This window comes from Protopterus annectens, chromosome 2.part0 (assembly GCF_019279795.1).
Source record: "Protopterus annectens isolate FY-2018-M chromosome 2.part0, PAN1.0, whole genome shotgun sequence".
Classification (NCBI taxonomy): Eukaryota; Metazoa; Chordata; order Ceratodontiformes; family Protopteridae; genus Protopterus; species Protopterus annectens.
Genome location: NC_056728.1, coordinates 1,939,140,383 through 1,939,159,577, shown reverse-complemented (window position 1 = coordinate 1,939,159,577; position 19,195 = coordinate 1,939,140,383). Strand labels below are relative to the sequence as shown.

General features: G+C 39.2%; 1 protein-coding gene across 1 annotated transcript in view; it reads right to left on the bottom strand.

The window, feature by feature from the left end:
• Nucleotides 1-19,195, bottom strand: part of LOC122792903 (CUB and sushi domain-containing protein 1-like) — a 4,548,980-nt gene that overhangs the window by 2,458,968 nt on the left and 2,070,817 nt on the right. Inside the window, exon 27 of the mRNA XM_044060461.1 lies at nt 3,684-3,802. Within this exon, the coding sequence (XP_043916396.1) occupies nt 3,684-3,802 (119 nt within the window). The remainder of the gene's footprint in view (nt 1-3,683; nt 3,803-19,195) is intronic.

The following is a 19,195-nucleotide window of genomic DNA, read 5'->3' as shown; positions in this document are numbered from 1 at the left end:
ACTATCCAACTTTATGTCTCTGTGGTTAAAACATTTTGTTTATTGTATGCAGTATTCTCCTGTCTTCTGTTTTATTATCTATCATTAAATATTTGAATACCTTTTATTGTGGCTGGTCCTTTAGGGAATACTTTTAACATCTTGAAAGTACTTATGCTTGTTTTATTGACAGTGTGGCTGCTTCTGAAAGCCTTGCTACTTTGGTCACACCCTACCATTTATATTAATATTAATTTTACACAGGAAAATTGGGTACCCCTTATAAGAGTCGTAGGGTAGCTGGCTAGTGGCAGCATGATTATTCAGAGTCTGGGCAGAAAGGGGCACAGCTAGTAAATCTGTGCCAGCTTTTCCCTGATGTGTATGTGCTTGTGAAACTCAAATGATACTGCCTCCACCTTCAACACATATTTCATTGATTCTCTATCCAAACTAATTAACCCCAGTGCCAACTCATCTACCTTTAATAATATTTCAAACCACTCTATCAAACCCACTACACTCTCATCAAATTCTTTTTCCCTCAAACCTGGACGCACTGCCTACATCAAATCCATACTCTCTAAACTCAAACCTTGCTCAGATTCTACCGACAACATTCCTTCCCTTTTCCTTCAGTTAGCTGCTGACTCTCTTGCTCTCCCTGTATCTATCTTAATCAAACACTCCATTTCAAAATCCAAAGCCCCTTCCATATGGAAACAATTCTTCACTCTACCAATACATAAAGGAGGTAACTCCTCAGACATCACAAATTTTAGACCAGTTGCCATCCTCTCTCCTCTCGATAAAGTTCTAGAAAAATGCATACATAAACAAGTATGCTCTACCTACTCTCTGAAAATCTGCTCACACCTACTCAACATGGCGTTAGACCAAAAACTACTACTGCTCTACTATCATTCCTTAATACCATATCCCTTGCCAGAGATAACAACAAAACTTGACTCCTGCCTGTTCTTAGATCTCTCTAAAGCTTTCAACACCATCCATCACCCTCTCCTTCTGCACAAACTAACCAATCTTAACTTCTCCCCTGCTACTGTTGCATGGTTTTCCAGCTACCTCACTGACAGATTTCATGCAGTGAGGTGGCAATCTGTACTCTCCCCTCCTTTCCCAGTTAAAATCGGTGTCCCTCAGGGTTCCATTCTTGGTCCACTACTTTTCAACATGTTCACTAATTTTCTTTATTCTTCCAGTCCTCAGGCATCATTGGTCCAATACGCTGATGACTCTACTGTCATCACTATTGCTGACTCACCCTCCAAACACATCTCTACAACACAGACTTCCTTTAAATAGGTAGAAAACTGGCTCTCTGATAACCAGCTTATCATTAACCCCCCAAAAAAACTAACCTACTGCTTTCTCTTTCTAAAACTACGACATTAAATCCACGTTCACAATCCTGTCCCTCAATAACACACTCATCGAGGTGGAAACTAGCGGTAAACTCCTTGGTGTCATCATTGATGACCAACTTAAATTCGATCTACACATTAACAACTGTATCAAGAAAACTCAAAAGAAACTAGGGCTCCTCTACGGCAACAAAAAGTTTCTCACCAGTGAAGCTAAAGTAACTCTCTCTTATGCCTACATTCTACCCAGTCTATTATTGTTTCTGTCTTTCGGCTTTTCCTGGTTAGGGGTCGCCACAGCGGAACTACGGTCCGCTAATGATTGGTAGTTGATTTTTACGTGCCGAGTTACCAGCCCTGACGCACAATCTTCAATGAAGGTATGCCCAATCACGCATATCTCCATGCAGAAGATGCTCTAACTGAGAATCGAACCGGACAGTGTCTTACTGTGAGGCGACACGCTACCGCAGCACCACCACCGCGGGTTCTCCTTGCCAAACTTGAATCTACCTACAACAAGATAGTCAAATTTGCAGCCCATCAGACTTACAAGTCACATCATTTTCTTTCACTCAGACACCTTAACTGGCTAGAACTACCTCAGCAGCTTCTTCTCCTTCAACTCCAGATCATCCACTCTATCCTTTAACAGCCTTCTTACTGTCCTACTCTATCATCTGTCATCTCATCTGCTAGATCCCTCCGGAGCTCTAATTTTGATCTACTACAAATCCACAAACCTAAAACTAAGAAAAATGTATTCTCTATAGCTATAATCCTAACAAGGCCTGGAACAAACTCCCACTAGAGATCAGGTCACCCAAGTGACTTAGTCAATTCAAGCTAGCCACTGAAGAATGCCTGTTAAGCCAATGGACCTGCCTCTGTACCCACACCCCTTAAACAGCTCATCAATCCTAAGTGCACACCTCTATCTGCTCCCAACTTATGTAACTTTATCTAACTTTCTAGACCTTGCCTCACATTAACTTCTCTATCCTAGGCAGATTACATACATTCTTAGCTGCATAATGTAAGATTTTACATCTGGTGACAAAACTATTGTTAGTCCTTCTGAATGATGTAGGATTCAGAATCTGACAGACATAATGATTAGTTTACTGTAGTAAATTCTTGTTTTTCATGTATATGTTGCTTTGAATATTTTCTGTAAACCAGCTGTTGATTGTTTACTTATTTTTGTAAATGTTAATCTGTAGAACACGTGGAGCTTTGCTTCCCAGGCCACCACTGAAAAAGGGCTACTTAGCTCAATCAGACAAACCTGGTCAAAAATGTAAAGTAAATAAATAAATAAATATAAATAAAAAATGTCCAAGTGTGTGTGTGTCAGCTACTGGGAAAAGGGAAACAGAGCTGCAAAGTGGACAATGTGGAGTTTTCAGTGGGCCTGGAGAGAGAAAGAGACTCCAGCTCCAGGACTGGAGCGTGCCCCCTGTGAGCTCTAAAGGAAAATTGTGCAGAGAGCTGCATCTGAAAATACTGTGTGAATCCATTTTTGTTCTTAGTGACTGTCCCTCACCAGAGTCAGTGGTGAGGATTGAGTCTACTTGATTGGTGGCCTGGAGTAGGGACCAATCACACCCACCTGTTCCACCTGTCACAAAAAATAAAGAACTAAATATCAGTTAAGTCAATTCTCCTTTCATCAACGATGCCAGAGTGCCTCTGCACATATAGGGGGACCTTGGTCTGCACTCAGAAGTACACAGACCTCTACAAGTTAAGTCAGTCATGTGGTCTCCATTTCAGTGGTGGATTTCCATATATTATGAATATAACTGCAACAAGTAACTGTATGGTGAATATGTAATGGCTATTTATCATTTAATAGAGATTTTCTTCCAAGGTCTATTGTGTGAAATTGGGATAAATACAAGCCTACATGCATAAATACATAACTAAATAAGTAAACCTGCAAGCAAAATACTAAAGTGTGGTACAAATGGAATTACATATGTTTACATTTTTTAATGAAGTGTTATTTTGTTATTTTGCATTGCTTGGACCTCCATTTCTACTTCCCCTACATACACTCTGATGTGTGCAGTAAAATGTTTATTCCTGAACTGTATACAATCTGTGAGATTATTTCATAGGTCGAAAGGGATTTGCAAAATACACAGTTTACTTATGAATACAAGTCAATGATTATAGTATTCTGTAATACAGAATGACTTCTGTATTCTTTACCTTCCTTTTTACCTCTCACTGAGCACCTAAAAATTAAATATTAGCAGTTTAGGCTGGTTCAAGAAGTTAATTTTTGAATCAGTAAATTTAGTATGTAAATACCTGTAAGGAATATCCTGGTTCACAGTGAAATGACACAACATCATTGACCATATACCTCTCTCCAATCTTAATTCCATTGCTGGGCGTTTGAGGATCTGGGCAGGCGGTAAGACCTACAGCTAACAATACAAAAAAAAAGACAGAGTTAACATAAATGCAGTAGTTCATTAAATTCATAAAGCACAATGTTATACTTTTACAGTAATACAAGATTATGATCTGAATGTCACCAGCAATGTATTAGGTACAAAATCAGAAAGGAACACATAAATACATTATTTCCATAGAGCTCACAGACACTTGGCTTGTATCTAGTGCAATCCCAGCAAAGATGAGTAGTTGAAGTTGACTTTTTTCACTTTTTATAAGATATTTAAGAGTACTGCTGCTATATTTTCAAATTATTTATTGTATTTTTCTGGTCTTTATCACTTTAAGGAGCCCTGCGTTTCACTGACCTTGCTGTTGGTTTCTCTACATTATAGTCATTTTAACAGTGTGTGTTTCTTTCTAGCAAGTTTGTTTGATTGTCCTATTTGAATTTATTTTGAGCTAACTGTGGTCTGGTTTTACATTAAGAAAGCCTGGAACTGCTTTTCTAGAGGGAGTAGAAGGTGACCTGGTTTGTCTGAGCTGAGGATCACACAGTACGGCGTTAAGTGATTTTAGTGCCGATATAAATTATGAGCATTTGCAGAGAACTGCTCATCACACAAAGCAGTTTGCAGCACACTGTATACTAGCAGACATCTAGAAAGTAAAATATTCCTACAGAAAAACCTCTCCCAACTGTACCCAGTAACCCAGTGATTTTAAAGAAACTACTTTGTGCATTGAGAAGCACAAACGAGGAACAGTTCCCGATAAATGTATTATTACATTAGCTGGTCTAGCCTCTAGTCCCAAAAGCACTCTTAGTTGCTCTCTTTTAACCCACTCATGCACTATGCTGTTGTAGTTTACCTAATAATGGCCAAGGCATTGTAGACATGCACCTTCACAATTTTTCCGCAGTCAGGTTCTTGGACACGGGTATCTTAAAACACTTTAGTAACTGTCTCATGTTCCCGGACAACCATTTAATCCTTATAAAAACAGATACAATATGCTAGAGATGTATAAACACAATGTCACTTGAGGTAAAGTTCTCAGATAGAGGCACACAAAATAAAAATCATGTTGCCAGAAACACATACACTATGCCCACCGCACATAGTATGCACCTCACAACACAGAAAAACTTATGTTGAGACACTTGAATGCAATTGTCCCAAAACCTAAAGATGTCACATACACTCCACCTGCAAAAGTTATCCTCAGCAAACCAAAAAACACTCAACAAAAGCAACACTTAATACTACACATACAGCCACACCAAGTGGAGTCTCAACTAAAATACCCATAAGATATGCCAACACACTAACCAGGATTATAATTATAGGGACCCCATTGTACAACACAATGATGCCCCACTCATCAGGCTGGACAATGTGAAAATAAAAGCCAGCTGCTTATCAGGTGCCAGGATACACCAAGTTATGCACATACTCAAGTTAATGCACAGCCGGCACCAGTATTACTCATAGTCCATGTAGATGTACATGACTTGAGATATATCTCCCTAGACTATATGAGAAGAGACATTAGGGAGCTTTCAGAATATGTGTGACAGGGTGGTACATGCCTAGAAGTGAGCAACATTCCACCTTCTCCAAAGATGATGAACAAAAGATGATTGATTTTAATAATTGTCCTAGTTTCTGGTGGTATTCTTAGGGGATACAATATTTGCCAGCATGAGAGTATATAGTTAAAAAACATGTTGCTTTGCCAAAAATGGTCTGTACCAACCCCTCTAGGCTTTTTGAATATTGGTTCTCCCATTCAGCCTTATTAAGGCAATGCCAAAATGATACACCATCCAACACACCAACATCAACCCATAAGAATCTATAGGTGTTACTGATCAATGTCAGGAGTTTAAATAAGAAGTTCTCCCATCCAGCTCTCCTCACCCTGGAGAATGCAGGCATCTGTGTATTTACCAAGACAACGTTTAAAGCAGCAGAGAGTACAGTGGCAGTGCAAGTCTTTAGTGCCTTCCACAAATTTAGGCCAGCAACTGCACAGACAGGGACTAAAGATGGAGGTGTCTCAATCTACATCATTAGCAAGCAAAACTCTAAGTTGGTTAAACAGAATGAAAAAGCTGAAGTTTCTCACATGCAGATTACCATAGACAAAGTCCCATATCATATTCTAGCAATCTGTAGGTCACCCTCTATGCCCAGGAAACCCAAAACTCATACTCAAACCTACTGGGCACTCATCACACCATGGGGGACTTTAGTTTCCCCTGTATAAACTGGTAATGCAACATGACCTCAAATAGACATAGAGGCAGAGAGAGTATATGCATTCAAACATATTGGTTCTCACAAATATGGGAGAATGCTGCACCTTAGCCAGCGTAATGCATTCTCTGGTAAGGTCAGATCACAAAGCAGTCTCCTTTGAAATAAAAATCATTTCACCAACCCCAGTAAACCATGTGACTATTCAAAGGCAAACTACCTTTATTAAGTGATAACCTGTCAAAATTCCAAACCCCATCAAACCCAGATAATACAGATGCCTATACAGAATTGTTCACAGAAAAGTTGTAAAACCATGCCAATGGTAGAATACAGGTTGCTGGTAACAAACAGAAGTAAGCCTAAAACAAACCCTAAAAACAAACCACCTTGTTGGAATCCAAAATTAAACAGGAGTACAAAAAAAAAGTCATGGTTAAAATTAGGAATATTAACACCCAAAAAGATAAAAAAAATCTCTCCTCAAACTAAATAAACAACAACGAGGATGAATTAAGTATAAGAAAGCAAACTTTGAGGTAAAGATAGCTTCCAAGTTCAAGGAAAGCAATTAGGCCTTCTTTAGTTATGTCAGAAACCTCAAAGGTAGCCTACAACAGTGTATTGAATAGTCTGTAAATAGGGCTATGTCCATGGAGCTGTGAGATATACCAAATCTTCTGGATGGGAAATTCAGTTCCAAGTTTACCTGCCACCCCACCCCCACTCACCCTCAATCACCTCCTAGGAAATACCATGTAACAAAACCCCTCCAACTATCAATAGGAAGCAGGTCCTACCTGTGTTCTCTAATGGCAATAATGCAGCTTTGATAGGCCCAAATAATATTCCAGGATGCCTCCTAAATAGCCGGCCATGTGACCTATTAGTACAACTGGAGACACTATTCAACTATAGCCACCGAACAGGCTTTGTGCCGCACAAGTGGAGAACTGCAATGGTCATCCCTCTGCACAAGGGTCCACCACAAACAGATCCTGGGAACTAAAGACCCATTAGCCTGACTAGATTCATATGCAATGACATGGAAATTATTATCATGGAAATGATCGATAATGACATAGGAAACCTTCAGACACTGCATCCAACCTGAAAAGGTCACCTAGGCAATGGACAAGGACAAAGTGGTGCGTATTATCTAACCTGACCTGGCTAAAGCATTTGATACAATATTTCACTTGGGCATTGTAAACAAACTAATGGAATTAGGCTTAAACCCTTATGTAACATGCTGGATACCCAGCTGGGCCACAGATAGGACCCAACAAGTTAGGATCAGACATACTCCCTTCATAAAGAGGCTGGTCACTAGCAGAGTCGCTTGGGGCTATGTGCTTGGTGCATTCCTCCTTGTCATTTATTCCTTGGAAGTCAAAGTCAATGTCAAGGGCCTTAGGCTGACTAAGTTTGCAGATAAGTACAAAGTAGAAGCAATCATAGAATTCACCCATTTCAGCATTAGGGCAGACTTAAAGCAAGTCAGTAAAACAAAGCAAGCACAGTGTGCATCCAGAAATCCGAAGGTGACCAATAGCCAAGTTTACAAGAATGCCATCCATAAAAAACAAACAGAAAAAAATCTAAAGAAAAGTGTTTTCATGGATGAACAACAAAATTGAAACTATAGCAGTCTGCAAGTACTGCTGAAAACCAGGCAGGTCAGTGATAAAAAATATTGAAGTTTAGTCTCTAAAAACCCTCAGAATATATAATCATTAAACAAAAGACATGATCATTTTATGGTAGTTCCATACTCTGAGTCCTCAAGGGTGGAAATGGAATTGAGAAAGAGGAAACGGGAGCAAGAAATTAAGTTAGAAGGACAGGATGTAAGCAGTACATGAAAAACTTTGATTATTATAGAAATCAGATTTGGGCCATGGCATTAACTATCAGAGAGGACGTTCAAGGATATGTCAGTATTCACAGTCACATTCCTTCTTGCAGTCTGCCTTTTATGGCTTCTCTCCATTACAGATCCTAGTTCTTCCTCCAGCTGGATTTTGTTATCAACACTCCCTTCTCCTATTAAGCTTTGCTACGCTGTCACTGAGGAGTTTGGTTGCTGTAATGGAAAACGTAACAACTTTCTATATTATATCAGTTAACTTTCATCACTGTTTCCCTTTCTTTAAATGGAAGTAAAGTCGTGGTAGACACTGCATTCTTTAAAAACAGTCAACAGTCGCCTCTTATAACAGTGGGCTTTACTAAAAGACTAACCAAGCAAGGTGCATACACTCTGCAGAGGACACTCAAGGCTACTTGATTAGTATGAGAAAGGCAACTGAAAAGTGAAATTACATGTGTATTCCAGATGAAAAACTCATTGGGTTATGATTTGACATTCTTGGGGTATTTGCAGCCTGCTTTGTCTCTTGTTTATCATAAATAAAATGTATAATTCAGTTTTCTTTCTCTTTAAAAAATGCATCCAGATGAATATGATATAAGAATGCGCTGCAGGTTTTCACCATTCCCCATGATTCAGAAGTACAAGTGAACAGTGACACTTTTCTTAAACAAAACAGTAGCACAATGAGAGACAACCAGTTTGACAGCTAGACCTGTACCTTTATAAAACAAACACATTATTACTCATCTAGGTAGGAGAAACTTGGAGTTAGTGAAAGCATGTTTGCAAATATGCGCTTTAAAGAAAGTAAAATTCGAAAAGTGTTATAATGCCCTTCAGTGCTTCCAGATCAACTAAGAAAGGGGAACTGATATACATTGACTGTGTACATCTGACTTGTACACTAACAATTATAAAAATGCATTTTTTAAGTCTTTTTATCCCTGTTGCATGCCAACTATCAGTCCTCATGCAATAAACAAAATCAATGTTTCCAGAGTGGGAAGATTGGAGGTTATAGTGTTTTTTTCTGAAATATGGCCCTAATCCCTCTCACTGTGATAACAATGCATGGCTTACTATAACTTTTAACATACTATGTTATTGAGTCAGTCTTTGTATCATAAGGAGAAATTATACATCTTTAAAAGATTTCTAAAAACATAAACCTGATTACAAGCTTTGACTTGCTTAGAGTAACAAATCAGAGTGGATACCTCTTATCCAATCTGATTTAATATACTCATATAGGTGTCTATGATCTCACATTCTTGTTTCACAATCTCTTGTATTCTCTTGTGTCTAACATTCACAAAATCCTTTAGTGGCCAAAAACATTTTTCTAAATTATGGCACTTTGGGTGACAAAACTATTCAGTCATCATGATGCAATCAAAAAATGATATTCAGCCAGTTATGCTTAACAGTTGCTAAATACAGAAGCCTGGGAACTTCAGCAAAATGCAAGAATCCAGACTGCAAGTTATTTGTGCTGCATGGGCATTTCCTCATCTGGTTGGACTCAGCATGATTACATCAGGCTTCCGTTCATCTTCCTCTGTGTTCTGCGAAAATGCACAATCAGGGGAGTTGAGGAGCAGATAAATGGAGTTTTTGCTAAAATGGTCAGAAGACTACTGGCACACGTTCTGAGACACTTTTCTAAAGAAAATTGTATTGATTTAACATATATACACTATATACATGGAAGAAATTCAATATCACATACTGTTACATAATGTCAGAAATACATTCAATCATCAGGATACATTAACAAATTAAGAGTCTTGATATTTCAATAGCAACATTTCAAGGCTATCCCAACAACTAAAAGAGTTGGTATGATTTATAGATCTTATTCTAATCATTTCTTTTTCAGTTTTACATAGCACTTCTGTTAAATTCAAAAATTTTTTGTAGGAACAGAATTTGATTTCCAATTTTTTGTAATAATTGTTCTAGCTACTACCAGAATACTCCAAAACATTTTTTCATTGTTTGTTTATTACAAATAAAGGAATTGGAACATTCATTAGCATTACTGAACTAGTTAAGGAACAGTTATCAGACCAGAACCTCTTAAAATATGTCTCTCTTCACAATATACATTTAATTTTTCCCAATCCATAAACAAACAAGCCCAATCAGCTTTTACATCTTTACATCTCCAGCAAACTGAACAAGTCATTTTACTAAACTTAGAAATTTTATAAGGGCTAACAAACATTCTATGTATATTTCCACTTAAAAATGTTTTAGTACAAACTTGAAGATGTCTGACTGACTTAAGTAACAATGTTTTACTCTTAACATCAGTTGAGCCACTCAATCCACCATTATCTAAAAAGTTCCAGAATTTTGCACCAAAGTTATTATTATTTAGAATTAACTTCTATAAATTGGACAAGTTTCCTTTGTTGGTCAATTTACCCTTAATGATAGCATTCATATACTGATATAACGGGGGGAATAGTGCTCTGCTCCTCTTAACTTATATTGCCTAAAAATTCATTTAATTTCTAAAATATGGATAATACTAACTGATTAAGAGATTCGTGCAACTTGCAACCTTTCAGTAAATATTCTGTTGACAGCGTTTCCTTTTTCAAAGTAATCAGAGCATAATACTGATTCATTTCTTTTTAATAAATTAATTTTAATACTGTTCTGAATTTCTATAAATCTAGTGGTATGTGCAATGTGAAAACACACAGATTTCCATTTTAAAACTAATGGGGTTTTAAAACTATATATCTTAACTGTTTTTTAGAAATTATTTTATATATGTAGAGTCTAAAGACTGAAATGAATTTCCTTCAAATGTCAGTTTTATTAACCAGATGAAAGTATTGTTACACACTTCTACTTTATCATATTTAGTGTAATTATAAAATTTAGTAAATCTGTTTCTAAAAGGTTTTCCATTGAGTAGTAAAATTTGTATCTAACCAGACTATAACAGAGTTAAAACATGTAGTAATGGAATAAGATACATCTGGGAAGCTAATGCAACCATATTCTCATAGTATTATATTGCTTCTATAAGCAATTCTTGGCTTTTTAGGGTACCATAAGAATGAAATTAACATTTTTTTCCATTTTCTTTTAATTTTTTTGTCCGGTATTAAAACTATTGAATGCATCTCAATCTCCCTCTCTCTGTATATACAACCCCCTACTTATATATACCAAGTCCGAGGTTGAACTAAATACCAACCCACATAAAACTCACCAACATAACATTCCACAACTCCCTCGCACAAACACACATCACACAGATACAAACACCACCACTCTCAACACTGACACACTCACACTCTTACCTATATACCCTAACCCACACCTAACACTCCCCGACACACTCACAAACACACAAACCCTCCCCAAAACACTTAAAAACACCACACTTACCTAACGCGTCATCAGTACTGTGGGTTTGACATTTACGGATTCGATATTCTGCAGTTTTGAGCATCTGCAGATTTGTCAGTTTGGTCTCGAGATACTGCAATGTGACATTTCAGTATTTCGAGATTCCAAAGTGTTTATATATATATATATATATATATATATATATATATATATATATATGTGTTATCTTGGATAATATGATAATTTTAATAAGCACTAACCTATCCTCAAAAGTAAAAATGCATTCATCCCATTTAATTCATTTGATATCATTTTTCCTGTCAAAAAGAAACAGAAAACCAAGCATATATCTTCTACTTCTCCTCCAACTTTTTGGACAGGAGTAGTTTACTTAGACTGGCTCATGGTTTGATTCAGGCTACTGATCCTTCTTGCACTGTAGTTTCTGGCAAAAGGAAGAGGGATGCCGCCTTTCCTAAAGACATTCAAGATTCTGAATCTGAACAGGAAGATGAGGGGATGATTTCAGTGTTTTGTCATCAGATTTCTTATTCAGACTCAGAGGAAAACTCTTTTTCTGATTCTCCCTGTAGGGTGGGGGTTCTTTTTCAATGAGGCTATTGCTAGAATGTCCCAGTGTTTTTAGTGGATAAACAGAGAGGTTTCTCAGTCCCTCAAAAAATACTGTGAGTTATATCCAAGTTTATATACCAAGGATATAGCAGCCAGCAAGCTTCTGAAGCTTGAGGGAACTTTCCACACACCCAAACTGTCAAGCTGCTTGAGCTAAGCTGACTAAAAGACAAGTCTGGGTGCAAAGCCCTTCAGAGCTTTCCTGCTAGCAGAGAGAGCGAGGCTGAGCCTTGAGGGGTCAATACTAGAAATAACAAAAATTAAATGTCCACACCATGGCAAAAAAACCCCACCAAAAAGCAAGGTGAATGGAGGAAGGGAGTAGCTACTGCAGTAGGGATCAGTCAAACATCTACTGTTATGGTAACTTCAACTTACACAAATGTATTATTGATAAACAGATGGCCTCACATGTGCATGCAACAACCACCTCAGGATGCATAATACATAATGTTCCTCAGGGTTGTGTGCTAAGCCCTCTGTTGTTCACCATTCTCATCCATAATTGTCCTGTAAAATACAACAACAATCACATCATTAAGTTTACAGATGATATAACAGGAATGGCCCTCATCAAAGGGGAGGATAAAAGAGCTTACAGTGACAAGATGTACTCATTGATTGACTGGTGTGCTAAGAACAACCTTGATCTGAATGTCAATAAAACAAAATAAATCATTAGAGACTTTAGGAAAAGGTCAACAACACACCCACCACTTATGATAAATGGTGGAGAGGTGGAAAGGGTCAAATCTGCAAAGTGTTTGCTGGTGCACATTCAGAGGATCTCTCTTGGGCTGTGAACACTGATCAGTTGATCAAAAAAGCACACTAATGTCTCCACTCACTCAGATAGCTCAAAAAAGCAAAGCTCCCACCTACTGTTCTCATAACATTCTCCAGAGTTGAGAACGTTCTCACTAGTAGCTTCACAGTTTGGTTTGGGAAGAGTACAATAGCAGAAAGAAAGAAACTATGTGCAAGTTGCCGAAAAAATCACAATCACAAACTTACCATCAATCCAGGATCTCTTCACAGCAAGAAACATTAAATGTGCATACAAAATAATTTGTGACCCCTCTCACCCTGCTCATGGCTGGTTTACACAACTGTCTTCAGGCAACAGATATCAGAGTATCAGCTACAGGACCACCAGATACTTAAACAGCTTCTACCCAACAGTGTTGAGACTTAAACTCTAATACAAGCCACCGATTATTTAGTCAGTAATCATTCACAATATGTAGCTCAGCTGAAAAGTGTGTTTGTTTTTTTTTTCTTAGATGTAGCACTATATTTTCTTATCCATGTGCAATTGCCTGCTGTTTGTCTGATACAAATGAACAAAGGATGACCATCTTAACATGTGCAATCCTACTCTGTCATGCTGCTATGTAATATAGTCCTCTTATGACTGTCTGCGGGGCTTGTGTGTTTTTCTATTATTGGTTTATTTATCCTACTGGGGTCTTGCATCGAATATCTTTTTTAAATTGAAATGTTATAATCTTCTTCTTCTTATCCTTGCTTCCTATGTACTCACTGGTGAGTTGATGTTCGGAATTTCATTTAGGCTGCACTTGTGTAATCCTGAATGATAATAAAGTTTACTTTGACTTGACTTTAACTTAAGTTCTTTATCACTGTTGCAGTAGCCATAGCTATATGAGTAAATTACCATAGCTAGCTATATTTGGCAAATGGAAGGAGAAGGGTCCAGGAGCCCTTGGAGAATGGTCCTAGCAAAGCATGATCTAGACCTATAGAAGGAATCCAGCTAATACTGCTTCATAAAAGTATGTACAGAGGACCAAGCTGCAGCTTCTAGAATATTTCTAGAATCCAACCCTTTCCAAAAGTCATAGAAGAAGCTAAGATCCTTTTAGAGTGAGTCATGACCCTGCCTGGAATAGATTTGTCATGGTGAGCATGACAAATGGTAATAGCCTTAGACATCCATTTGGAAATAGTCTGTTTTGACACTGGTTGCCCCTTCTACTTACTTTCCCAAGAAATGAACAATTGATCCGATGAACCAAAATACTTAGTTCTAAAAAGACAGTACCTGAGTTGTCTGTGGACATCCAAGGTGTGGAGCATCCTTCCTCCCTCATTATTAGGTCCCTCATTATTAGGTTCAGGAAAGAAAATGAGGAGATGGATAGTTTGACTTAAAGTAAACTCGGATACCACTTTAGGCATACAAGAAGGATTAGTTCTCAAAGAAACCCTGTGTTAGTTTCTCTAACACAAAAAGTTAAGATCCCAAGGAAGGGCCACCAGTTTACTTGGTACCCTCTACGGCAAAACTCTTTTCTACAACATTTGACATGAGACTGCCATGAAAGAAGAGGATCCATGGTCAGACATGATGAAATGTCTGACTAATGAACCTAGATAGAGGAACAAGAAAGGCTATAGGATTATAACTCACACAAATATAATAAAAGTAGAGAACAGCTATCTCTGAATTGATGCTGGTTATGTTGTTGACACCAACTAGAAAAACTTTTCCATTTGTTAATATATGATTTTCTACCAGCAGCCTTTCTTCCCTCTAATAGTATCTACTGCACTTCTTCAGAAAACAGGTGCCTAAAAGGAATTAGGACCTATCATGCAAACAATCAATTGATGATGACTGATGTTGGGATGTATCAAACACCCCTGTCCTTGTGTGAGTAAATCCATTCTTTGAGGAAGCTTGCAGCAATTACCCCTGGCCATTTCCAAAAGAAGGGAGACCACGGATGCCTGGGCCAGAATGAAGTCTCCAAATTGATTTGTGGGGATTCCTTCAGAATCTTTAGAAGCTCCCTGAAAGGCCACAGAAATACCTCACAAAGAGGATTACCAGCTTCAAACAAGATTCCCTACACAGACCATCTCAAAAAACTCCAGCTTTACTCCATCGCATATCGCCTACTCAGAGGTGATCTCTGCCTAACATACAAAGCTATGTCAAACCCAGAGCTGTTGGACATGCTCCACTTAAAGAAATCCCAATCCCTCTGAGCTACATGCTGTAGGGACCTAAAACTTGTCATCATAATAAACAGAACATGCCAGAGGGATAGATTCCTGTCCCAGAGACTTCCCATACTCTGGAATAAACCACCTATCTATATCAAACAAAGCTCCTCATTAGCACTCTTCAAGAAAAATCTTGAAGATTGGATGAAAAATAGGAAATTCACCCCGGGGATCACCTCTGTGGCTCAGCTCGACAGTGGCACAGGAAAATAATTTTCTTGGGTGGCAAAAGCCAGGGTACATTTTTGGCTGGGCTTGTATAGGCCCCAGGGCCGATAGCCTAATACCTACCTAGAAACCTATGAACCTATTAGTGGAGAGGGTGGAAAGCCATGCAGGAACATTCCTTCTCAAGGAAAAGAAAAGGCATATGTCTTCCAGGCCTTCTTGTATGGAGTCCTGGCACATAATTTTGTCAGTTGATTGTTCAGACAGGGGGCAAAGAAGTCTACTTGAGGTACTCTTCACAGATTGATCAAAACTTGGAAGACCCCTGGATCTAAATAGCTGATACACTCTCTTCATGCACTGGGGGTTTAACTTGAGAACTAAAGTCATATGACAAGAGGTGATGTCATCCTGCAAGCTAACTCAGCAGTAATATTTTATATTAATTTAAAAACTCTCTGAGAAAGGCAGTGCATTCTGTACTTGTCTTTGACCTGATAACATCAGCTGGAAAATCCACTCACCAGATCTGTCTTGCCTTACTATGAGTAAGTCTAGGGTACAGTAGTTTTTCTTAGATACAGTTGAGAATATAGTGAATTATAGCTTAGACATTTTCTTTATTTATTTGAGACTGTCCTGCAATGTTGTTTTAAATAGTCCCTGTGATTTTGAACTCTGAACTAACTGTGATTGTTTACTGAGTATTTTCTTGTTCTTTTATTATTACTTATTAAATATATTTAAATCTTTCAGTTGTGGCTGATATTTGTGAGATATTTAAGCTCTTAAAGTACTTGCATATATATATTTGTTGACACTGATCAGGCCACTCCTAATAGCCTTCCTCTTGGTCAGACTGCCATTTGTATTAACAGTAGGATTACACAGTAAGATTGGACACCCTTTGTTAAGAGCCTTAAAGTATCTGATAAGGAACATCTGGTTGCAGTCTAAACTACCAAACTACCTTACAGTCTGGGCAATAAGGGAGCATAGCTAGTAATCATGTGCCAGCCTTTTCCAGGTGTGTTTTTGTGTGTTTGTGTATAAATCAAATCTCAAAGAGTGTATGTGTGTGTGTGTGTGTGTGTGTGTGTGTGTGTGTCAGCTACTTGGGCAAGGAAATGAAGAACTGCTTGGACAGAGAGCTGACAGCTCAACTCTATAGCTGTGCCAGTGGGGAGTCTTACCAGGGATCTGGAGAAAGAGGAAGAAACCAGCCCCAGACTGACTATGGACTCTGTGGGCTTTTAAGGAAATTGCACTTTACTGTGCATGTACTTGCCATACTTCAGTGTGTACATCCTGCACTGCTGCCAGTGGTGAGGATTGAGGCTTCTTGATTACTGGGTCAGTGGTGGGGCACCACATATTAATTGGTGGCAGTGGTGGGATATTCACATTTTAGGATTTAGTGATGTGGATATTGAATTCCTGTAGCCTGTAAACAGTGGTCACTAAGGAAGGTGTTTGTAGTCTCAATCAGCCACACTGTGAGCATTCAGAGTTCCATATCACAATAATTTCATTTCTTTGTTAGATTAGTTAGTCAAAGAGAGCAGGCAAAGATGTCAGCAGTGGAGTATGGCAAGCTGACAAGGTGCATACCAACCTGACTAAAGCAGAAATAATTGCAGACTTAGTTACAGCTGCATCACAGACCAACAACCAGGAGGGCAATCAGACTGGCTGTGGGAATGTACAACTCTCAGAAAATGAGCAGTTCAACTTTTCAACAGAGGACTTAGAAAATCCATCTGAAGATAAAGAGACTTGAACTGGAAGCCAAACATTTGGAACTGGAATCAGAAGAGAGACTGTGTTAGGAGAAACACATGGAATTAAAAGCAGCAGAGAGACTGAGATGTCTGGAAGCTGAAGAGAACGAGAGGCAGAAGCAACATGAAAAGGGAATGGGCTCTTTGCCAGGGTCATGGAGGTAATGGGAGTAACCAAACCCAGAAGCAACAAAGGTCAGTAAATTTCTTCTACAATTTACAGAGGGAGGATAATTTTGATAGTTTCATTCATATGTTTGAAAGTGTATGTAAACAGTATAATGTTGACCAAGGGCTCTGGGTATGGTTCCTGACCCCCTTACTCCATGGTAGAGCTGTAACTGCTATTTCCAAATTGTCTGATACTGATTGATTAAATTATAATATTGTTAAAAATTGTCTGTTAGAGTGTTTTAAGTTAACACCTGAAGCATATAGAAAAATGTTTTGTGAGCATAGATGCAAGGCAGATGAAAGTGTGTGTGAATATATTGTGATATAAGCACTTATTTTCATAGGTGGGTAAGTGGGTGTCAGGGCACCAGTTTTGAAGGGCTGGCAGACCCTTTGGTGAAGGAAGAAGCCCTTAGCACTTTACCTGAGTACATGAGAATCTGTTTAGCAGATAGGCAATGCAATACTGAAGATGAGTTTGGGAAGAAGAGAGACCTATGACTAGCAAGCAGGGCATCCCTGCACAGGAAAGGGATACCCATTGCTGCTCATGGGTCTAACAGAACCCAGAGTCTGCCAATAATAGAGGAAGCCACTAGTCCAGGTACACATCCAGGACCAAGGGATAAATGTTTTAAATGCAACCAGTGGAGCAATGTAGCATATAGATGCCCATGGAGGCATGGTAGGGAACGAACGGTTGGACAGCCAGTAAGTGGGGATGACAGAATGCCAGCAGTGAGCTGAATTGAGACAACAAGGGTACCAAACAACCACGAGAGGTTATATTCTATCTTAGTAATTAGGAAAGTGGCCACTGTTAACACAGACACAGCCTCTGACCTAACCAATGTGAAGCCTGCAATTATTAAAGATGAGCACTACTTGCTTGGGCAGTATACTCCTTTAGAAGGGACCCCATTCCAAATACTTTTGGCTAGGGTTCACCTTGACTGGGAGGGTGGAGAAGGAAGTCAGCAAGTAGGTGTGTTCAAGGATATGCAGATGTCCTGATAGAGAATGACTTTGATAATGCAGTACCTTGTGTGCATGGGAGGGGGGGGCATGGTGCTGCAGCAGTTAGCGTTGCTGCCTCACAGCAAGAGGTTCTCTGGTTTGATCCTCAGCTGGGGTGCCTTCTGTGCAGAGTCTGCACGTCCTCCCTGTGGTCAAGTGGGTTTTCTCCGGGTGCTCCGGTTTCCTCCCACATCCCAAAGACATGCTGTGGGTGGATTGGACACTCTAAATTGGCCCTAGGTGTGAGTGTGTGCATGTGTGTGTCTTCTATGGAAGGTTGGGCACTGGAGTGGCAACTCAACACTGTAAAACTCCATTGCCAATCATGAGTGGACAGGTGATCTGCTGTTGCGACCCCTAACCGGGAAAAAGCTGAAAGAAGAAGAAGAAGAAGTACCTTGTGTGCGTGCAATTTCAAGCAGTCAGGTTAGGAGACATGCTTATGGATCTGGTAGCCTGGGGGGGAACCAGACAGACAGCTGACTTGAAGCCAGGACTGGTGCGGTGGTTACTTAAGGGAGGGAACTACCCTGTATCAGTGAAAGTAAAGGAGAGCCACAGCTGCTTGTGGGTACTGATGTTCCCTTTAACAGACTGAATGCAATGGCAGAGGTGAGTAGTAGTACCCAGGTTGACAATGAGGCACTGCTGTCACAGGATGCCAGACTTCCTGTGGTAGGGGAGCTGGGAAGAGTTAAAAAGACAGAGCTGAGACAGGTTTAGCTGTCAGACCCTACATTACAAGGCGTGGGGGAGGTAGCTAGGGAGGCACCTGATTTACAATGGAAGAGGGAATCTGTATACTGGGACAAAGGGTTACTCTATATAGAGTGGACCACTGAGGGAGGGCTAGAGGATGAGAGACTACAGCAGTCGTTAGTGCCCAGAGCCTACAATCTGGCACTTCTAGCCACAGCCTATGACATTCCATTCACAGTTTATATGGGAATAAAGTGTATAAAGAGATGTATTATGCATAACTTTTATTAGCCTGGGATTTCCAGAGATGTAACAGGGTACTGCGGGATCTGTGAGCAGTGCCAAATGCTAGGCAAGGCAGGAGACAGGAGACAAGGTGAAAGATCTTTTGATGCCTTTGCCTGT